Below are 23,978 nucleotides of genomic sequence, written 5' to 3'. Positions count from 1 at the left end.
AGAGTGTGACATGGTTACATCCTTCACAGTGCCAGTGTGTGGGTGTCTGCAATTGTAATGCGATATGTGCATGTGATGTCATGTACAGATACGTAGCTGAGTTAATTATGCACAGCCGCTGCTTTAAGCCCTGGCTTTAAGCTCGACTTTGGACTTAAGATCAGCACAAATGTTTGCAATGTCATCGCCAGCAAGAGCAGCGCGTAATGTGCACACTTGCTGCCTGGCATGGGTCGAGGCACCAACGGAGCAGGGTAAATCCGGGGCAAGCCAGGCCAGGCCGAAAACTTTAGCAGGCCACTTGGCCACGAAAGTTGCATATAAATTGGCAATGGCCGCAGTTGGTGCACCCAATGGGCTCGTTACCAACCATAGCCGCCCACTTGGCATTCATTAGCAATTTTACCTTCACTGTCGCTAGTTGCATAATTGACACTGGCCCACGGCACCGACGTGGCCATCGTTGTCGTGCCACCTTTTATATGGGCCAGCTTAAGCGCCAATTCATGACAGCGCCGAGCCGAAAAACAACAAACTAGCAAAAGGCTGAAAAGGCTTCGCGACTACGCCTACGACCATGTCTAGATCCTGGCATTGCTGCAGGCGTGCGCACATACAGTTTCTGAATAGTCGAAAGTTTTTGAAACTGATGCCAAACTGGTCGCCCGATAATAAATTTTCATGCCCGCTGGCATAAAGAGCGAACGGGCGACTAGTCGAGCTGTTCGAGTAGGTCGGAGAACGGTGAGAGGCGTCAGGGCGGCTAGGCGGCAACCAGCAGGGACAACAACGCGAGTTTTAATGAGTTTTTCATGCAACCCGCTCGTTTGCGTTTAAGTGTGTGCGTATGTGTGTGTGCGAGCTTTTGTTAGTGTCTGTGTTAGTGTCTGTGTTGGCGCCTCTGCCTGTGGCCTCAACAGCAGCACTGTAGTCATCCCCACATTTCAGTTTGTGCCTCACAGTGCATTAAAGCATTTTAATTTGGAATCTCTGCGAGAGTCGCTTGACATCAAAATGTGCCAGTTCATGCGCAATGTCACCTGCTAGCCGAAAACAACTAAGATAAAATCGATAAACACATAAATCAGATATGCTGATAAGACAGTTAGTGGCTTTTGGGCCTTATAACTCCCTAGATATACTAAAGAAACTCTGGGTTTTCATGTGGGGCAAATTTTAACTTTTTGCGAATAACATTATTTATCTAATGTTATCTGCCGCACACTTAAACACATTATTTATTTTCATAATTTAATATTCCATCACTTTTTAGCTGGAACTTTAGCCCCTTCTTGTGCGATCTGTGGAACAGTTTGGATGTGTACTTCTCAACGGCAAGCATTTTGCATTTATGCTGCATATCTGTGGATAGGTGGGTACATACATATATAAACACACACACACACACACCAATATATATGTATGCGAGTGTGTACTCATTTAATACTGCATATGACAGCTCACTTGATATAGTAATAACAGTGGCCCTGCAATGGCTTCCTTTTTGCAGATACTATGCAATTGTAAAGCCTCTCAAGTATCCGATTAGCATGACGAAACGCGTGGTTGGCATTATGCTGTTGAACACGTGGATATCGCCGGCATTGCTCTCGTTTCTACCCATTTTCATTGGCTGGTATACGACGGAGGAGCACAAGATATTTGTGAAGGAGAATCCCGAGCAGTGCTCGTTTGTGGTAAACAAGTTCTATGCCGTCATTTCTAGCTCGATTTCGTTCTGGATACCCTGCACAATTATGATTTTCACTTATCTGGCCATTTTCCGTGAGGCCAACCGGCAGGAGAAACAATTGATGATGCGCCACGGCAATGCAATGCTCATGCATCGCCCATCGATGCAGCCATCAGGTAAGAGTAACAGGCAAAGCTTGAATTACCACTCGGCCAGGCAGACTGTCTGGCAGGCAGACAGGAAAACAGGCGCACACAGCGAGGTATTCTGAGCCTGAAGCCGATGCTAATCCTTGCCCATTTATCATGTCCTTTTGCCAGGTGAGGCGTTGAGTGGCTCGGGCTCATCGAAAACATTGACACTGCATGAGGTCGAGCAGGAGCATACCCCGACAAAGGACAAACATTTAATCAAAATGAAGCGGGAGCACAAGGCCGCACGCACTTTGGGCATCATCATGGGCACATTCATACTCTGCTGGCTGCCATTCTTCCTATGGTAAGTGAGCGATGCTACCCGCTGGCAAGGGACTTAAGTATAATTTATTTGATGTTGCGCATGCATAATTAAATATTACTCATACGCCATGGAACGACGCGGCTTTTAAATGGGTTTTTTGCCAGCTACAATTTAAATTTTGGCATTTATGTATATGACTTGACTCATTCATGCATTCACAGGTACACGCTCTCCATGACCTGCGGACCATGTCAGGTGCCAGATATTGTTGTCTCGATACTCTTCTGGATTGGCTACTTCAATTCTACGCTCAATCCGCTGATCTATGCGTACTTCAACAGAGATTTCAGAGAGGCTTTCCGCAACACATTGCTCTGCCTGTTCTGCAACTGGTGGAAGGATCGCCACATGCCACTCGACATTGACATACGACGCTCAAGTCTGCGCTACGATCAGCGTGCCAAGAGCGTCTACTCGGAGAGTTATCTCAACTCGACCACGCCCTCGCATCGCCGACAATCGCAGCTTGTCGACAACTTATAATACAGGGACGAGGCGCTGCTGACGCCCATTGCACAGCAGCAGCAGCGGCTGGCAACGGGCGCCCGTGGCTCCGGAGCTGGCTCCCAGGCGGATCCCGTACCCAAGCGTAGTCTGGGCAACCTGTCGGCCGAAGATGTGCAAGAGATACAAATCGAAATACCCATGGAATATATAAACAAATGGAACAAGAATAACAACGCAGCTGCCACAACGGCCTCCAGTCACGTGTAAGGGACTGAGTATAGCTGATGACAACGGCAACAACAGCAATCCGGACATTGGCGAAGTTGCGTCAATCGAACAAATGCAATTACATTTTCCATTAATTTTTAAAATTAATATGCTGGTTGCATTCATGTTGTACATATTGAAGTCAACATTACGGCATTACTCGTGTGCATAGTACACTCTATAAACGCGTTGTCTGTTCGTTTTCGTTTTTGTTTTTGTTTTGAAATTATTGAGCTTTAATTTACTGAAACAAAGTGAACATGAGTAATTTATTATTTATTTTATGTCGTACTTGTTGTAGCTTTAGTGCCGTCTTGTAAATAGTTAATATTTTTTTTAAATATATATATAAATTCTACAACTAAATTAAGCTCAGGTTGTAAAGCGTTCAGCGTTAACAGACATTTCTATGCCCAGCAGAACTATTCAAAACGACATCATTCAAAGGGCAATCAAAACATTATGTTAAGCGTCTATATAAGGAACCAGTACATGAGGCAACCAAGCAATAGGAAGAAAAAAAAATATATATATATATAAATATATATATATATATATATATAAACAAATAAATCTTAAATTTAAACTGTGCCAATTACCCAAATAAAAAATTATGAACTACTTATATGGGCGATCTGTCTCATTAAAGAAATAAATACCAAATCAATAAAATACTTTAAAATAAATATATGGCACACAAGAATGCAATTAAATTGACGAAACTATACCCAAATATACATATGTGTAAGTACATACTATATATAGAAAAAATGTTATATATGATCGACAATCGCATGAAATAAGAATGCTCAAAACATGTATAGAAAATAGCGAAATTTCATAGTTAAACCAAATATAGAATACATAAGTGAGTGGCAGTCAAAATCAAAACTAATCTAGTGAACTTTAAATAAAGCATAACACTATATCTAGTTCAAGTACTATATACAATACATCGATATCGTTAGTTCATTAAACTCAAAGTCACGTGTAGACGTAAAGTTTTTAGAAAGTGTTTAAAGTTAAATTGAAAAGTGCGTGTAAAAGTGCTGTGTGTATTCAATTTTCGGATAAATGGAAATTGCGTTGCAGTTCCTGGAATTAAGTTGACTGTGTAGCCTGTAAGGGGAAGGCTTGCGCACTGCTTACAAAGTCAGCAACTTGATTCCAGCAATTGCGGCCCAAGTACATCGTTGGACAGTGTCAAATAACAAAAGCAGGACATCAGCAAAATTCGAATATGAATATTAGTTGAAGGTTAACTACAAATTGAGCAGTTTGTAACGTTCTTAAAAAGAGTATGCTCCTTTGTTATGGAAATCAAAAGCAAATAAAATAACAATTGGCCATTGTATTCAGAATTTGTGACCACTGGAAACTGTTCGAACAAAATGAGACCCCAAAAGCTTCTTATTTCAAGAAACGATCAACCAAAATAAAATCTGACTTAAACATGTTGAATGTTCATGTTAAAAAGCCACAAGAATTTTGTTGTCGACTTCGATACTAGTCAACCGATAAAGAAAAGCGGAAAACCACAAAAATGCAAGGCAAAATAATTATAAAGAGCTAAAGCTCTTTATGTAATTTAAAACGTTTATTAATAGGCATCAATGTAAATGTATATTGTATAATAGTCACAATATGATTTTCCTTAACAATAAACGAGTAAAGGCAACAAACTCCAAAGAACTTGTTATATTTTTATAAACACATCAAAAGCTAAACTTATTCATATGTCTAATGATCTTTATATACTTATATACCTAGAATAATATATGTTTATATATGTATTTGTATGAATATGTATATGTGAGTGTTATTTATTTTTCTGCAAACTTTTGCGTTACTTGGGGTATTCCTATGCCATTTTCTATACAAGATGCGAGATCAAAAAAATTAGCCTCGAGTAGCAGGCAATATAAATAAGAATCATAAGCTATGTGAATTTCTAATAAAGCTAAAACTAAATGTTAAAAATTAAATTGGAAAAATTAAATAATTTTGCGAAACAAAAATATATGAAAATAAAAATTTGGAATTATAAAGCAATCAGTTTTAAATTTTGCGAAGGGTACGCCAATTATGGGCAACGACACCTGGGTAGTAATCGGCAAAGTTCATGACACAGCAACTCAAAAGTAAATAAGCCAGAGATGATGGCCAAAATGCCCAGACCCCAAACTCAAAGTACATTAGCAGAATATTATCAGCACAAAAATAAAGCTGATTACTGACGGCGCCAGATGTAAACTTCTAAATGACTGCCACGGCTTGGCTGATAAATTACAAGATGCTTGTCAACATACCCTTGCAGCGGTCTGACAAGCAAAGGCTGCGTCGCACACGGCGTATGAGTGATTTTAATTTGGCAGATAATTTAAGCGGCGTCATGGCAATGATACCCGCATCGCACAATCACGTTTGCAAAATAATTTGTAATCTTATTGCGTTGTCAATAAGCAAAATTTTCCGAACAGAGGTAACGGCCAACGCTTCGTACGAGCAATATGCCAATGGAAAAATATTTAAATGCCTTAAATAAGACGGTGGTCGGGTCAAAAGGGCTTTGCAATATTATAGGGTGCCATACATGAAATTTATTTTCTAAGCAGATGACAGGCTTGCACCAAAAAATTCCCTTACAAAAGTTTACCAAGTCGAAGAACGTTTTAGCATTTTAAAACCAATAAAGAGTAATTTTGTAGCCCATGTGTTGTTAAGTATCCATTGGTGTGTATGAGTGTGTGTGCGTGTACAAGTGTGTCCCAATGTGTGTGTGTGTGCGGCTATATTGAAAATGCCAACGAAATTATGTACCAAAAATAAACCAAAATATTTTCACGCAAAATACGCGTGAAACCAACCCCGCCCAAAGCATGGTACAGCGTAAAATATTTCTATATGAATGCAAGGAAATTAAATGAATTTTTAGCACATAAATTATATTAATGTTGAGCATGAGGCATAGCTAACTTATTATAATGCATCCATTAATTTGATAATAATTTCAGCGTGTAAAACGTTTTAGCGTAACGCTGCATACTGACTCAAAAGCACCGAAAATTAAAAAAAGTACCTTAGATAATAAATGTACTTTAAATAAATGCAACAAATAAAAACAATCAAGATCTCATTTTAATTTACCAATGTAAAATCTCCATGCATACCCATATTACAAATTGATTAATATATATAAATTTTTTTTTGCAAAAGTTCCACTGTTTTTTTTGCGGGTTTGTTGCCACCTTAAAAAGCCAACTGTGCAACATCTTCGAATCCCACACAAAAATCCGCAAAATAAATATGACTGGAAATCAAAGTTCATTCATCAAAGTCGAAATTAAATCTGAGCACGCTTGACTTCCAACACTTGACATGCAGCCTGAGTCAGAGTTGCCCGCAAGCAGATGTTGACGTCTCTAGGTGCTAGGTGCACCGCCCACAAAGGTGATCCATAATATCAGGCAGCCAATCATCGCTCATAAGATGCGGCAATTTGGCCATGACAAGTGACAGTGACAACGACGCGTTGGTGTCAAAAGCTGTGCGCCATTTCAAAGTACCATCGGTTTTTCTATACCTTGCAAGCGGGTATTATAATTTGATCACGAAATTTATTTATTAGAAATTTAAATTTTATTCGAAATCTGAGACTTTGGTAGGTAGCTGTAAGGGGGGGGAGGGGGTCTATTTGGGCAAATATTCTCCTCCTTAGTCTCCTGATAGGACGGGCACCTTACTTTTCATATTACAAATGTTTGACAGCAGTTCTTAACTTTTAATATGTGTATATAAAAGGGCATTTAATAGTTGCTTGCATACAAATTGATTTTTGTTCTGTGCGCTTGTTGAATAAATATCTTAATGCACAAGACAAGCCGTAGAAGTAGAATAGCACATTTTCAATTTCTGAGCCAGTCGAACTCAGAGAGAGCATACACAACTGTCACCGGCACAGAGCTCAGGCGACAATAGAGGAATCAAATGTGCTGTCGTTATATTTTTTATGAAATTTTAATAACTTTCACAGAGCGGCAGCGAGCTGCCCAAGCACACGATGTGCCACCGGCATGTTGCTATCACGAGTTGATATGTAGAAGCAGTAGTTGTTGCTGTTGCTAATATTGTTTCGCCCCTCCACGTGCCGCCCATTTGTTGTTTGCGTCTGAGTCGCGCGACACTAACACGAGCACGGACACAACGCAAGCTCGAGCAACAATAACAAATCTTTTTTAGATTTACGCACGCATTTTGGGTACGCCATCAAAATATTGTTATTACAAATGCAAATATTGACGCCCTGCATGCGGAGGGGGTGAAGTTGACACTGGCAGCAACTGGATATGTGTATGGAAATGGAAATGTTAATGTGAAGGTAGCGTTGGGTCTGCTGCTGGTTGCCTTGGGCAAAAACTTGGCATCTTGATTATGCGGCAGATTCGTTTGGGCTTTGGCGGCTTCAACACTCAAGGGATGCTGTTGGCGTCATAGCTGAGCGTGCCCTGTCTACAGAGTTGCGAGTGGGCGTAGTAGTGGACGTACTTCAATTGCCCTTAATGTCAATCAAAATGCGATTTAAGCACTTAAAATACCCGGTAATTGCCTATAATGCTTGTTAATATTGCCTGTTGTGCTTCAAATTAGTGTTAAGTTGAGGTATTATTGTTTTCTAAATCCTTAAACTATATAAATATTTACTTTGAGCACACTTTCATTATATACTACGCTCGCATGCAACGCTGTGTTTTTTTCAAAATTTATCTTACGCGCCAAACTTTAATGCGCCGACGCGCTCTCTTCGCCAATTCGCCGCAGCTTGTGTTGTGCTTGGCCGGCAAAGGACTTGGCACGCCGCCCAACATTCAGTTGCTGTCCAGTTTTCAGTGTAAGCACAACGCATAGAACACCACCAGCAACAACATCACCATCCGTGCGACTTGCATTGCTTCACTAAAAACAATAACATCATCAGCAGCAGCAGAAGCCTCCGCAGCAGCAGCAGCGACCAACAATTGAATCCTGTGACCACTTGTCACACATGCTGTTGCAAAAAGGGAACTCAAGTGGCAGTGACAGTTGCCGGCAGCGTTGTCGCTCCCGTTGTCGATGTCGATGTCGCTAGTGTTGGCGTCTAACTCAAGTGCCACTCTAGCGTCAGGCGACAGGACTGAGCCAGGACATCGGCCGCATATCAAGCGTGCGTGTTTCGATTTTGGCTTTGGCCGCTGTTCGCAAAGCCCAGTACACAAAACTCGATACAATAGTCTAACGTGTGTCCGTGTCCGTATTGGTATCCGTGCTTCTGAGCCTGTTTGTGTGTGTGTGCCTGTGTGCGTGTGAATAGCGTCTTGTACGTGTTTACGATTCCTTGCCCGCTGAAACGTGCGGCAAGTTGCGGCCAGTCGTGGAAATCAAAAAGAAATTTTGTTCTTACAAATCGATTTTGCGTTTTTTTTATTTGTGTATAGCAATAAAAATAGCACAAACTTCAATCTAATGACAAATTAAATAACGCAAATAACAGCAGCACGGCAAAAGAACAACACAATCCGTTAAAAACAAAATTGCGAGGCACATGCTAGAAGTTTTTGCCTGATAGCAACAAAAATAACAGCAAGAACAACAAAAACAACAACCAACAGCGATAAAAGCAACAGTCAAAGAAAAAGTTTCATTCTCGTGTTGCAAACGCCACAAGCAACAAACCTGCCCACGCCGCCCCCATCACATAGCAAAACGCAAATCAACAACGACAATGATGGCGTCAAGACCTTCGGGCTCATCCAGATCCACCGCCAACACCAGCACCATCAGCACCACCAGCTCCTGCTGCGGACACCCAACACGCGTTCAGCAAGTAAGCAAACAATAAAAACTTTTCTCATTCCTGCTCCCATGCCCAACCAAAGAGAGCATTCAGTTAACTGGTTACGTAAATTGCAACTAATGCCCGACCAATTGACGGTGAGCCTGGTCTCGGGCCTTTTGGGGCTCTCATTTAAAAACCTTTAAAATGTTAGTGGATTCATATTTTTAATATGCCGCCCATGTATACATGCCTGATACATAACGACAGATTTCCTTGACCTTTGGCAGCAGAAAGTGCAATTCTTCAGTCCACCAATACTTAAAATGAAAAGGGAATTTTTCGCTTTATTTATTGTTGGTTTTTTTCTCTTGGAAAAATTACGAGCGATTTAATATTGAGTGTAAAATTCAGTAGTACAAACTCTAGTATCTATATGGGCGCCTAACTAAGCCCGAATCGACAGGAAAGCCAAAAAAAGAACAACCGAATAGTATATATAAATATATTGTTGTTTTTGTGGACGACAGCTGTTTGTATTTTGGGTCGAGACATTTTTAGTTAAGAATTGCGTCAGTTTTTTTTTTTTTTGGTCTTTGGTTGATGGGCGTAATGAGCGTATTGGGCGATTCTTCCAATTATTTGTAATTAGAGAAAGGAGTGAGATTAGCTGCGATATTCAGATATTGCCCAATAACGAAGATAATTATCGGGCCTCTTCAAGCCTTTATTTTTTGTTTAGTTTTTTTTTTTTTGTGGAGGTTGTTCCATAGCCCGAACAAAGTCCGCACACAACTAAATTTATAGTTCAAATAAAGCCACTCACACCCTCCTCTACCACAAGCCGATTGTATACTATGGGTAGCGCTAGGAATACTACACTCGGAAAAATGTTGGGATATATTAGGAGAAAAGAAGTGAAATAAATCATAGACGCAGACTTTCAAATTTAATCCAGCTCAAAAACACAAATTTTTAAAAACTATCTTAAATTATCCACAGTCTTTGATTAATCGTGAAAATAAATTTCGCGAATTTTTTTATAAATACCACAGTGCAAGTTCACTGCACCCACCCTCTGGCACTGCTCTAGGCTGCTCTTGCTCGGCCTGTATAGCATGTCCCACACGTCTCTCCACAGAGCACTCTCTGCTACACCTTGACACCTCACTCAAACACACCCACCGACCGCCTCAGCCTCCAGACATTTGCTTTTAGTCTGGCTTTTTTTCAGTTTTTTTTTATAATTTTTCTCTTTGCAATAGGGCCTTTTGCATTAAGCGTTGGGCAATCGATTTTGTTGGCATAGGACTTTGGGGTGATTTTCGCCTACCTTTCAATAAAATAGGTTTTATTTGTCTGGCTTTTAGAATCAAATTTACCATAATCCCAAAAACTATATGCACCAGTTGAAAGTCTGTTCTAGCATTGCAAACTTTTTTGCATAAATTGCAAAACTGCATGCCCAACAAAATAGACAAGCAAGCACCTAAATAAATACATATACACACACAATTACACTTCCACACAAACACACACACACACACTTTGACATGTACAAATTGAAACTTTTTGAGCTACGCTTGGAAAAGTTTCTATCTGTGGGTTACAGAGAGGATTTTGCCAGTTGGGACTGTCAATGTTGTATTTGCGCCAAGCTTGTGACTGTTATATTATGCCTTGTGCACGCACTATTAACCTACAATAATAATATAATAAATATAGTTTATAAATTATACGAATCTAGCTATTTCAGTTCGCTATTGCCTGGTTTAAAGCCGGCCAACATTTTCGCATATATGTTTTAGATGTACATGGCATCATTCATTCTAGCGATATTTTATGCAACCTCTTCCCTGTTGCGTCTGAAATGTCCCTCGATAAATGGCTGGATAAATGATAAATAGAATAAATGCCTGCAGGAATTTTTGTTTGCCATTCTTATAGCTGTCGCTGTGTATGTCTATATATGGGGGGTGGGGGGGGTGTGTTACTGTTGTTGTGATTGCCGTCTCCGTTTTGGATTTAGCTGTAAGCTTATCAGATTCATTGCTGGCATAATGATGCGATGCTGAAAATGCCAACGCCAAATTCGTAGCCTAGGATTGAAAATTAAATTAATGAACTTGTCATTCTTCGATCTACTTGAATAACCCTGAATAAAGAGTTCTATAATATTGTTAGGGATATCTATATAAAAATGCCTAAGCGCAAACATATATGCACAAACAACTTATGTAATAAATGAAAGTAATATTTATGCATAGAACAAAAAAATAATATTATTTGTCATGTTTTTTTTCCATTACGTAAACTGGTTGTCATAGAACAAAAATTGTGTTTAAGCTTAAGCTGTTAAAGTAATTAATCACGATTAGCATAGGACTAACTTTTAAACAGCTCTTGAATTGATTGATGAATAAATGTAAGAATTTGCACATTATACAAGTATTGTCATCCTAATATTTTATCCCTTTATCTATTCATACCATAATGCCAATATAAGCTATTCTAATAAGGTATATTTAGTGTACTCACGCATGACTCTGCTCCACACAATGTACACAACTCTTTAAAGAGATTAAGAATAATTCATGCTTCACTTACAGCACCCAAAACATTTTTTAGCACTGTACTTGTATTTGTATCTCGAGTGCAGAAACTATGGATACTACATTGATGCCAAATGCTGTCACATATAATACCACAAAGCAGTTAAAATAAAGGTATTAGAAACAAAACCGCAGGAGCTACATGAAAACCAAATTAATTGCCAAATATCTTTTGCTCTTGAGTGCATTTCACAACAACAACAAAACCGGAAAAGCATTTAGTTTTGTTTTGCATTTTCGTTGAGCACTCAAGTAAAATCGAATACGCCTTTTGCTCTTCACATTTTATTAGCCAATAAATACCCTCAATATATATATATATATATATATATATATATATATACATCGTATCCGGCCATAGCAGACAGCATAATAGCAAAGTTACTAATTAATATTATAAGTGCCTAATATAGTTGAAGAAGGGGCGGGCAGGGTTTTGTGGCTCTCATTATAATGACTTCCGCTTCCGACTTACCCATTGACAGTGCTTATGTCATTAAGTGGCGCTCAGTTTTCATCAAGAGTTTTTATTTCTTGTCAATGGTTTTGGAATTGATAGACTTTGTTTTGGCACTTCATCCCACTTGACCTTGGGCATTTCTTTATTTATGGGCTAAATAAATAGTACACAAAACAATATTTGAAGTATCATAGCAAACTTCCCCAATGCACAAGCAAGTAAGAACGCTATAGCCGAGTGAGCTCGACTGAAAAGTACTCATTAACCCACAGTCGATATAATATTAGGTTTATAGGACACGCTTGAAATTCGTGAAACTATAAAATGTGGCCTAATATGAATTCCAGATTGCTTATGGAGATGCATTTATGCAGAACACGCAGACTTAGTGCGGCCAACTGCGGTCAACTTTAGCAACGGCAGCTCTGTCTCTTCCTTCTGCGCCGCACTATTGAAAATTTAATGTTGAAAATCATCAATATTTGTGGACCAATCTTCATGAAATTTTCAGGGCACAATTATGAAATATCCAAATGTGTTTTATTTTTTGCCAAATTACATGGGTCTATATTTAAAATTATTTTTTAATATGACAGAGGAGGGGTGATGGTTTGAGTTATGTTTGTCATAATATGAAAATGAGATAATATATAACAGCTTGTTTTACCTATGGCATAGGAAAATGTATCCTCCCTTTTTTCAAGCTGTTGTAGTTTCCGAGATTGAATCGTTTATACAGACGGAAAGAAGGATATGCATAACTACTCAGCTCGTAATCCTGATCAAAGGCATTTTCACATTAAGGGATCAGACATCCTCCTGCCTTTTATATTAATTTACGCAAAACCAATATATCCCATTTCACTAATTTCAATGTTTTCAAAAATGTATTTAAATACACGCACGGATGTTCATTTGCATAATAGATAAATTTGTAATAAGCGCATATATATACCCGTTGATCTATAAGGTATTGGAAATATTAATAAAAAATTATAAGATTGTTATTATAGAAAAAAATATAATAAAATTCAGCTTATTGAAATCTCCTTATTTAGATTCGATTGTTGATTTATTCAATTTATATGCAAATGAGAAAATAATAAAATATTTTTGAAAAGTTCAATAAATTGTTTGTTTTACGCCAAACTTTGTCCTTTGCCAAGGTGCTTTACATAGTTATTACTGTTGAGACAGCCCTCGTTAGCGTTTCGACATGAGTATCCTTCCTAGTACTTATATGTTGTTCGCTTTGCACTTGTCGCATCCCGGTCCGGCGTTGCTTTACTTGCAAACTTTGGAAGCCATTGAGCTATTCTTTTGTGTGCTGGTTAGAAGTACGCTCCTGCGCCTGTTTCTCTCTTTTCACACATATAACTTTAACTTTCGCTTTTTTGTTGTTGTGTCAGCAATATGTAGGCGCGGTAGATGTTCCTCAATGCTTTCCTTTGTCCTTTCGCTGGCCCCTGGGCCTAGTTGGCCTAAGCCATTGTCTCTTCGGCCGCGTTTTTTCTGTTTTTGATGGTGTTTGAGCATTTGTACCGGTAGTATGCATGCATTATTTATGCTATTATCGATTTTATATACGCTTTTGAGAGTAGTCTACTCTATTGCCTGCCTCCGCACGGGCACATAACGAATGTCGAAGTCGGAGTCGGAGTGGCGGTCGCCTGGCGAAATTAAATCATTCTTTACAACGAAGTTTGTGAGCTCATCAGCATTACTTTGAGGCTTGCAATTTGTCTACCTTAACAGCAACAACAGAAAAGTTCCGTATATTTACGCGCTTTTCTTTGTTTTTAGCTCTGAACACGCGCCGTTTACACAACCGAAACTTAGTTAAGTCGGTAAAAGGCCGTATTGTGGTCGGCATTTCTGACTTTCTGCCTGATTTTAATTTTGACTTTTTAACAAAGTTAGCCAAATGCTCAGAATTGAATTTTGAGACACTGTCCGATTTATAAATGACCAAGCCGGCGACCTCCTAAGTACACAAAACTCCGTGCTCCTTGGTCCCGCCCAGACTTGTCTCAACTTGCCTCGACTTGGCCCCGGTCTGATTCGGTTTATTTACACAGCTAAGGCCCAAATTAAATTTTAAGCTGTTGATTAGCATTTTCAGCCTTTTTGCAAAAGGTCCTGAAACGCTGTTTATTGAACCTTGATTAGATTCAACGGCAGTGACGAAAAAATGTATAAAACAAATTCGATACAGATTCAAGTGAAGGCTCATTAGAGAAACCTTTTTTATACGACGAGATGCGAGGCGACTCGATGAAAGCGGCTCTTAATTAAGCAGCTCAGACTAATACATCTGTGTTGTTTTTTTATTCAAATATATGAACTTTACTTCGTCGGCAGAAGTAGCTTATAATGAAAAGTAAAGTTTCAAAAAAGTTGTTCGCGATTTAAAAATGAGTTGGGCTTCCAGTTTGCGATTAATTTTTATTCCATTAAGTTTGGTGCGTTGCAAAAATGTGTTAAATACTTTTTGCTTTTTAATTAAATTAGACGTAGGCGGGACACACTTGGCGGGTTGCTGCCACATCACTCAGCATTAGGTCGTGGCCTGGCCAAATCAAATTACCCGCCTTCAGCAAAAACCATAATCAAATTTTTTTTGTTACAAAGAAGATGAAAAATAAATATGGTATATGCAATCTACGGGTACTCGTACTGATACTCCTATTAGTTACATATTGCAATGGGGACACTGTGCGCACTGGAGTGACGCCACTGTCTTTGCTTAATTTTCGCTACGGAGTAATTGGAAATGAGCGAGACGCCGTCGACTTAGTCAACAGCAAACCCAAAAAACAACAGAACAACAACAAAACGTACCAGTGTGACAGCTTTGACAGCAGCAACTGAAGAGGATTGACTGGGAAACAGAAGCTCAAGCATTTCGCTGCGAAAACCAATTTGCAAACAAATCAACAATGGCAGCTGTGGAATAGCAAAGTGCGCGCAGTTAATAAGGCAAAGTGCAGCCCCGACTTACACACAGACTATATATCAAACATATTTCCCATACTCATATATAGAGCATATATGGAGAGGTAGCTACTGTCATGCTGTGTGCTTTCAAGTAATATATATCAGGAGAAGGCACTCTTGAATAGGCCTTGACGGCATAATCAAGTTAGCATATAGCATGGAGCACCAGTTGCATACCCTACACTCATCAGCTTGATCAGCTTAGACAGTTAGATTGAATTGTTTGTACATTTCAAAAGCTTCTATTAAACATTGATGCTGCACACTCTCAAACGGAAACGCAGACTCACACATAACACAATTAACTTTGCTATTCACGCTCATTAAAATTTAATGAATCTAATTTAGCTAAATGCCAAGGTGAACACTTTGATTCGAGAGTTTTGGTTTCGAAGCGAATTTATTTTGTGAATACATATGCACAGCTAGCATAAGTAAGACACTTACTAAATTTAATTATCTAAATGCCCCATATACATATGTTTAATCTGTTAGAATGATTTTCTGTTAGCTGTTTAAGAATTTCGCTTGAACTGATTTGCTTGAACTTGCCAAAAAACCGTAACAGTTAATATTGTCTTATGACTCTGGGTCAATCAAATAGTTAGTTTAATAAACAAAAATGTATTCCCCATTTATATGTGTCTGAATGTTCGTATCGTCAGCTAGGCACTGGGTTCAGGGTTTTGTTTAGTCGGGCACACCCAACTAGAGCACTCTTACTTGTAATTAGCTACTACTCACATTTATATACACAAATTAAAATACGTTTCCGACTTCCGGTTGCTTAGGACTACGAGACGAGTATTTAACCCTGTTTCTACGCAAGCTTGCCTCTCAGTCCTAATGAAACTTGGCATTACTGCTTATTATTGCTCCAGCAAACTTGAGAACGACAGCTTTTAATTTAAGTTTACTCCAAGGTAATTACGATTGCCCGAGTACATTAAATTGATCCAAAATGAACACTGTGAGTTAAGAAACTAACTAAGACAAAATCAGATTTCTATGACAAATCAATTTCTACTATCTTCTCAGTAATAATCTTTTTAATATATTATAAATACCCCAAACCGCATCCCATTCATAATCATTATATTGAGTCGTATCTAACAAACGGATAATGATCAGTAATTATAATGATGTTGACTTGTGAGAAGAAAGGTTGCAGAAGGCTTTTGTTTCTTCGTTAAGGATTACTAAAAGTGGGCAGCGAATTAATGAAAGCGACTGTGTGCTTATTTTATATATATTTTTATTTATTTTCTTAATAGAAAATTGCTTGTCTGCTCATATCTTAAACTTTGCCATGTACAATTTGTCAAATCTGTAAAATTGCAAAGAGCATGAATATTATTAAAATGTCTTGAGGGTGCAGTTATGACAATCGTCTACATTTTGAATTGTAATTGACATTAACTCCTAGCTCCTCAGAGGAAAGAGACATTAATTATTCATATGAATTTTCAATGTAATATTCAAATGTAATATTTATGTAATTAATAAAATATACTATGTGTGTGGCCATGAGTGCAGTATCTAATTTGTAAGTCAATATTTGCTTATAATTTTGTCGGCTGAAATGTTGTTGTACATGTCGTCAGCATCACTTACTTTAATTGAGAAACAACATGTAGCATAATAACAAGGAGGCGGGTCCCTTTGCTGCTGTGGATTCTGAGTGCTCGTAAGCTAACAGTTGGATGCTTGCACACACTTTCGTTTACAGCCGTTTGTTGTTATTGCTTGCTGTTACTGCCGCAATTGTTTGCACAAATCGTTAAAACGTTAATCAAACAGTAAAGAGCGCAAATGATGCGCCTGCGGCGACTGTGGTCGCTGCTGCTCCGCCCCCTGATGCCGCTGTTGCTGTGGCTGCCACCCACTGCGGCAAACAATGCGCACACCTGAGCCGGTCGTGTTGACGTGTTGTGTGCTCTGCTGGTTAACTAAAGCCAACTGGCAAACACAGAAAACACATCGGCGACGGCAACGATGACAACTACAACAGGACTCTGGGAAGAAATTCCAACAATATGTACCGTGGAATTTTCGCATTTCATTCATTTTTTACGCGCGCACTCGAAAGTCTTGTTTGGCCATATTGACAAAGAGTCAATACAAAGCAAAAACCATTTACAAACCAAGGTTTAAGTTTCAGTGGTAGTAGACGGTGTCGTTAGAGAATAAAAATAGTGTGATATTCGGAAATGCAAAGTCACTCAATTGATTTTTAGTAGTTCGTTCACAATTATCTGCACGGGCTCTTTTGTTTTCACTGCCGTTCAGCTTACAAGGAAACGAGACTTCGGCTACCAGAACGAACTGCCCCAGACAACCAAAACATCCAACCCAACCCCCCATAGCAGTACCTAATGACATTGTCCGGCCGTAGTTGGTCGTATATTGACGACGACCTTCAAAGCGGCCACATGGACACACAAATGCACAATGAGACACTTGGCGCACTTGACGGTCGTACTTGAATCGTATCAAGGACACCAATCGTTGTTAGCACACGCATTTTCCAACTGCATGTATTTGCCTTCTCATGTGTGTTTGTTTGTTATGTGTGTGTGTTTGTGTGCTAATAAATATAAATCTGCTGTTGTTCATGATTCATTGAGTAAAGCGTTGAAGTGCAATACAGTTGCACACCAGTGCATCCTCTCATGCTCTGCCCCCCGGATACACACTTTTATTGTCTTTTTCTTTCTGATTGCTCCGTCTAGTGGGTTGGCTTGTGTGAAAATTCATTGTTGGCCTGTTTATAGTAAAAACTTTTCAATTCCACGAATGTCACCATTGGCTGAGCTGCCAGCCGGCTACGTTGGCAAAGTGCCGGACTTTATTTTGTGCCCTTAAATTTGTTGCATTACCAATAATTAAGTCGTATTTTAAATTACAACGGAAACTAAAGCTATAAATCCCCTTTAAAGTATGAATGTTACAGCACTTTGTAAATATTTTGAAACCGAAGGTGAAGAATTTTATGAATAATATAAATAAAAGAGAACCGGAAAAATTAAAAATATTGTTTTTAAAATAAATATAAAATATATATTACAAGAGTTTTAACATCCAAGAGTCGAAACGGCTTGTCAAATACAACAGAACTATATTCTTAAAGCCCCTGCAATTCTCGTTGGCCCACTTCCTAGCAATTTTTAAGCATTAGCGGTACGCTCAACCCCTCGGTGCCTGCAGGGCGAGCGAACTTTTGTGTTGCTGTTAAATATAGTCGCTGAAAGGACTACCAGGCAGGCAAGCTGTTGAAAAACGGTGGAAAGGAAAGGACATTACAGCGCACTTGCGAGCCAATTAAAGGTCGTTTCGCTGACCTACATAAATAATGCATAGGCCTTAATCAACGGCATAATGCGTTTGCCAAATGGCTCGAGGCAACTGCCCGACAGCGCCAGTATGCTTGCCCACATTTTTGATGATTTCTTCGTCATGTTTTAGGATTTCAGCTCCAACAGGCAAATAAATCGACGCGGCATTAAATTGGGCAGCAGTGCTAAAGGTGAAGTAAAGCAGAAATTAAATTAGAATACGTGACTGGCGTTGTGTCCCAGTTGGATCAACTTGGCGGCTAACGACCCGTCATTAGCTGTGATTCGTTCAAAGGACACAACTGACAGACCAACACGTGACTTCGCCTGGCCTTTTGTGGGTTAGAAATTCATACAGCTACATTTGTACATCTCATAATTCTACAAATAATTGTTCAAATCTGACAATATGTACACTTCGCTTGTGTAAATAAGTAGAGTACCCAAGGGTCTTGGCTCACTTGGAGTAGCCCTAAGGTCTTGACGTTTCTCTTAACGCTTGGCTGCTTCCACATTAAGTGGAGGCAAACGTATGCGAGTGAGTATGCGCGCGCGCATGTATGTGGGAGTAGACACTCAACCAGCACATTTATACTTGACCCAACAAATGGCATAAGTGCTTAGCATTTGAAGGACTTTAAGTATCTAAAAGAAAAATTTAACTTAAATTTTTTAAACTTATCGATATTATATTTGTGATACATTTAATGAGCCCTTGAAGTAGTGCTGCCGAGCAATCACTGTCAGGCTGTCAAGTTGATCTTATCAACCTTTCCAATCGCAAATTGTATATCCTTGTAAATGTAGTTATAACTTTGTCGGGGATTTTATAGAGCTTAGCATACGTTTTCGACAGTATATACTTATATATATTTGTATTGTATTGTATGAGTTGATATAGCTGGGAGGCTTTTATGAGTGTCGTATTTCGTGACAAAATTATAATTAATAACTACAAATTTTTTAATAATAATTATAGACATATAATATAGAAACTAGTGGAGCTAATGTTGATAATCATCAGCAGAATTGTGGAGCACTTCTTTCAGGGTTTTCACACAAAATATTATACAAGGCATTCTTGTCAATCCTAATCACAATAACACCCTTAAGCGCAGTGCTGTGGTTGTTATCCTTCACTTTTAATTATGAGCTCTTGTTTCTTGGCATCCCCTTGTTTACGCTCTGGCTGCAATTTTTGGCGAAATCTAATTGCTTTCATTTTAGACTAGCGCCCAGTCATTGTGAACTGCATTTAATCAAGGTTCCTTTTTAAGGTTAAAGGCCACGCAAATTAATTAAAAGAAATTTACGCGTCACGCACATGTTTTCGCGGCACGTGGCGTATGCGCGATTCTATTATTTTTTGTACTCTATTTTTAACGGCAGCACATCAAACTACTGCAGCTAACACTTATTGTCGCTGCTTTGTTTGTATTCGGCGTGTTTTTCGCTTTTGTTATTTCTTTTAATTAGCGCGTGCGGTTTAGACACCACTAAACGCCGCTCAGTTTTTATAGCATACTTTTTTGCGCTGGTTGCAAAGTTTTTGTATAGACCGTTTTATGATAATGCTAGCACATTCAAATATGAGAATTATGAACATTAAATGCAAAAGTCAGCAACAAAAAAATAAATAAATAACAAAGTGCTTGGAAAGTAAACGGGCGTGCACAGTTTAAATTTGTTGGTCGACAATTTTGCGGTGCCCTCCAAAATTAAACAGTATATGTGTCTGTTTGAAAAAAAAAAAGAAACACAAAATAAATTTGGTCAGCACATGCAAATTTTTGGCACTGCTTTCAGGGTCGTGTTGTTGGGGCTGAAAGCACCATAAATTAAAGCCGCGTAAAGCAAAAGTTGGCAACAACAAATCAATAAAACTGCCATCGAAAGTGCCTGCGAACAAAACTAGCAACACGCCGCAAGCAGTTCACCAACTTGGCCATTATAAAATTCAAACGCAGGATTAAACAAGCAAAATTTGCCGATAATTTAAAAAAAAAATACTCCTCTTATTTATTTACATATTTATATATTTTTCGGTTTCCGTTTGTTGCTTTGAGTTTTTATTTACCATCATTATGTTTGGTTTTTGCTTTTGACATGCGCCTAATTTGTGCAAATAGCTCACAAAACAGTTCATTTAACTTCAATGGCCTGCCAATTGAGCTCAAGTGTTTTCGCAAATTGGTTCATTAGCAAGAGAAGAATATTTTTTACGGTGCAATTAGCCGTCCTCTTAAAATTGACAGTTTGTTTTATTTAGCAGCTCGCTAACACATTTTACCCAAGGTCTTTTCACTGCTGCAAAATATGCTGCAAAAGTAGCCAATCTGCCACCCGAACAGACGCACACTCCCGGCTGACTGCCATCAAAACACACAGGAGCAATTAAATCTTGCAAAATGTTCCCAAAGCAACCAACGAGTGTCACGTTAATTCGCATAAAACCAGCTTCATAATTGCGCCCTAATTGCCATTCATCAGAGCCAACCAAAACAAAAACAAAAAATAACAATAAACAAAAAACCAAAAACATGTAAAGTTAATTGACAGCTCTTTAACCCTCCATATCAATGCATATCAGTACCAACTGTGACATGCTGTGTGGACTTGCTTATGATTCCATAGAATTATCTCTAAACTTAGCACGCAATCAAATTACGCATACGCCGCGTTGTCCTATTAAAATGCACTTGACGCTTAAAATAGCAGCAAATTTATTGAACGGCTGCCAGGGCAGCGGTGTAGCGGGTACTAATAAATGTCCATCAGAAGAGTCAACCAAATGGCAGGACCACTTACCTATAAATAATTCCAGTGCGAGCTCATTGTTGATGGACAGCGAATGGCGAAGTTCAATGTTACGGCACACATGCGAGTGCGCGTGTATTTTTATGTTTGTTCGTATGTGCTTACTTTACACATATGTGTGGGCGCGCATGTGTGTGTGCGCCATTAGCTCCATCAGTAATATTCTATAGGCAGAACCTTCGGCTACAATGTGCCATTGTCACGCAGTCCTTGAACCGCTGTAGCTTTTGGGCTTAAAGGTTTTTCGTTGAAAATTTTCATTCATGAAATGTTCATTATTAGCTGTGATTAAATTTGACATTTGACAGGCCGCTCGGTACTTACGAAAGGCACGTAACCTGAATATCGAGTAACGCCCAACACAAAATAATTGCAATGGCGAGCACAAACTTACAATATATATATGCCAAAAATATAATTGACTGCCTTGAAAATAAAAGTATAATTAAGGATTATTTCGACTTAAATTCGTTGAATGCAATATTGAAGAGCTCGAAGCATATTAACTTTTAAGTTTCTTATCATGCACCCTTCCTTCGGGCATATACAATTTAATGAGCTGAGACTATACCAGAATATAGATAAGGACTATAATATTATCGAGCCTCGTCATAAATGGTGAACCTATTATTAAGGTAACATAAAATTTACAATATTAAAAACATTTTTTTTATTAATGAATAGATTTTCATCGGTATTAATTTATATTTTGTTTTATATATATTAGCTTAATAAAAGGTGGAACAAAGGAAAAATTCAAGCGAACTACAATAACTGCAATAAAGACACTAACACGAGTTAAATATATATAGTAAGACTTTATTCAAACATGTCTTAATTTTGGTATGGCTATGTATTTTACCGAATTTCCGCAATCGAATAAAGTGAAGCACAGTGGGGTAAAAACAATTGAGCAATTCTCGGTGTAAATACCCTGTGCTGGACTCCTTTAGTGCGCCACTAACTATTTTTCTGCCTTTTCGAAGTGAATACTGGTCCCAAGCAGTGGCAAATAGTTCGTTTCACTAACGAACTTAACATAGGGATGTAATTTGCACGTACCGAGCTATACGAAGTTGCATGTCGTTGCCCTAGTGATTAAGCTGATGCAAAGGTATTTACTTTTTGCTAGTATCACGAAGCAAGCGATAATTAATTAAAGCGCCATAAAAGGTCCGGAAAATTTAAAAAATGAACAATTTACTTGCGTTAACGTGTCCAACATTAAATTCGGTTTGGATTTGCGTAAGTTATGGTTACATACATAAACTAAGCCATAAAAAGGATTTTAATAAAAGAGCATAAATCAAACAATTAAAAGACAATTTTTTATTTATTTATTTCTTGGTTTTGCATGGCTTAACTTAACTTCTTTTCTAGAGAGGCAGCAGCAACTGCTTTAAAGTGAAAATCTGTTTTAAACTCTTATAACTACATACAACATTAAATAATGGGCTTTGGCAAAAAACGCCAAAAATCTTTGTATTTCTAATTCTAAATGAGTGTGCATTGCTTGGATGGAAGTTGCAATTTCTTGCGATTAATTAGATCTGAGGTTTCTCATGTTCCTTAAACTTAAGTATCAATAATATGTCCCTGTCCTTAAGTTGAACAATTTTTAAACATATTTCTTACCTTTGCGACCTTTCCTTGCGCTTTAAGTGAATACTCAGCTTGCATGCCAAAGCCACAACATTAGTTGTTGAGGAAACAAACTAAATTTCAAACAAATGCCATCCATACTCATAGCTTGGCTGGCTTGAAGGCACCGCTCGAAATAGATAAAGCTAATTGTTTTATTTTTTAACCTATATTTTCTGCCTTTTCTCCACTTGTCTTTTTCAGGGCAATGTTAAAGAGCTCATGAGTTTATACTGGGCGACTACAATTAGATAGGGCGCCATAATCAAACATCAATATTTCCTAATGTTTTAGCGCTGAATGTTTCAACTTCGAAGTAAATTGTAATTTATATACAGATGCGCAACAAAAATAAATACCTATACTTATATTTCTCTTTGTTATTGTATCGCTTACATCATTTGTCTGTTCGCGTGTCAGTTTATTTAATTTTTTCATTACCAGCCCCCCCTTAACGTGATTAGCATGCAATACGCCTGCTTTTGCGAGCCATGGCTTCGGGAACAGCACACGACACTAATACAATCAATGATCTTTTGGGCATTACATTTGCGGGGGCAGGGCATGACTACGAATTTGATTTGTGTGTGCTTTATTACACACATCGTGCAGCAGCAGTAAACTGATTTCTGCAGAAGCAGCAGTTAGCCAATGAAATCGAACAAATATTTATTTATAAGCCCAATCATCGATTTCCTTGGCAGAATGCCTGACTGCCAGCCTGGTTGTCACTCACACTGCTGAGACAGGGCAAGGGTATGGCTGGAATAGTTGCCAGACCACTGTCGTAATTGAAAACGATTTCCTTGAAATTGCAAGTGCAGCAGCCAGTTGGCTGACTGGCTGAAACGCCTCGGAGCCAACCTATTGATATCCATTGACATTGACTCTGGCTTTGTCTCTGGCTCTGACTCTAACTCTGACTCTGACTCTACAGTTTATCTGATTGCAGGTTGCGGCATTATTTAGGTGTTGTATGCCAAGTGTTGCGGCAAGTAATTTGCTTATTTGCCTGCTTCGCCACATTTGCCGCCAAATGTTTGGACTAATTGACACAAATAAAACAAAGTCCAAGGCATAGCAATTGCCCCATCAGGTCAAATTGTTTTGGCAAAATTGATGATTGATGGCCTTGTCAAAAGTGGCTGTCACGCACAGTAATGTGCAGACTCTGATTTTGCAACTTCCTGCATCCCCAGCGAAAATATGCAAAGTCATTCGTGGTGCCGCTAAGTGTTGCATGCTATGCTGCCACGCTGACGCAATGCTAGCAATGTCGACAACTGCTGATGGCATTGGGGATTGCAGCTACCAATGTCAAAGCCATGTTATTGTCCGCATTTCCAAAATTCGAATTTCAATTGGTTTAGCTCGCCTCTGT

At 38.7% G+C, this 23,978-nt stretch overlaps 2 protein-coding genes and 1 long non-coding RNA gene across 6 annotated transcripts in view; 2 read left to right on the top strand and 1 right to left on the bottom strand.

The window, feature by feature from the left end:
• The window catches only part of Octbeta2R (Octopamine beta2 receptor), a 67,196-nt gene extending 63,558 nt beyond the window's left edge, over positions 1–3,638 (top strand). The window contains exons 2-5 of one of the 3 annotated variants that reach the window (XM_064679229.1): positions 1,274–1,372; positions 1,511–1,869; positions 2,014–2,191; positions 2,374–3,638. In XM_064679229.1, coding sequence (XP_064535299.1) covers positions 1,274–1,372; positions 1,511–1,869; positions 2,014–2,191; positions 2,374–2,695 — 958 coding nt within the window. In that variant the 3' untranslated portion in view covers positions 2,696–3,638. The remainder of the gene's footprint in view (positions 1–1,273; positions 1,373–1,510; positions 1,870–2,013; positions 2,192–2,373) is intronic. The other 2 variants (XM_064679221.1, XM_064679238.1) reach the window with 2 other exon arrangements.
• A 4,174-nt stretch (positions 3,639–7,812) lies between these two features.
• The window catches only part of Octbeta3R (Octopamine beta3 receptor), a 48,158-nt gene continuing 31,992 nt past the window's right edge, over positions 7,813–23,978 (top strand). For both annotated transcript variants that reach the window (XM_064679211.1, XM_064679202.1), the window contains exon 1: positions 7,813–8,786. The gene's annotated coding sequence lies outside the window, so the exon portion shown is untranslated. The remainder of the gene's footprint in view (positions 8,787–23,978) is intronic.
• LOC135426241 (uncharacterized) lies at positions 20,382–21,252 on the bottom strand. The gene is made up of 2 exons (XR_010435877.1): positions 20,948–21,252; positions 20,382–20,899 (listed from the first exon to the last, which is right to left on the bottom strand). It is a non-coding gene; the product is annotated as an uncharacterized LOC135426241 (long non-coding RNA).

This window comes from Drosophila montana, unplaced genomic scaffold (genome assembly GCF_035044405.1).
Source record: "Drosophila montana isolate Dmon_TW-CO22-7 unplaced genomic scaffold, ASM3504440v1 contig_1264_1, whole genome shotgun sequence".
Classification (NCBI taxonomy): domain Eukaryota; kingdom Metazoa; phylum Arthropoda; class Insecta; order Diptera; family Drosophilidae; genus Drosophila; species Drosophila montana.
This window is presented reverse-complemented; position numbering and strand designations above follow the sequence as displayed.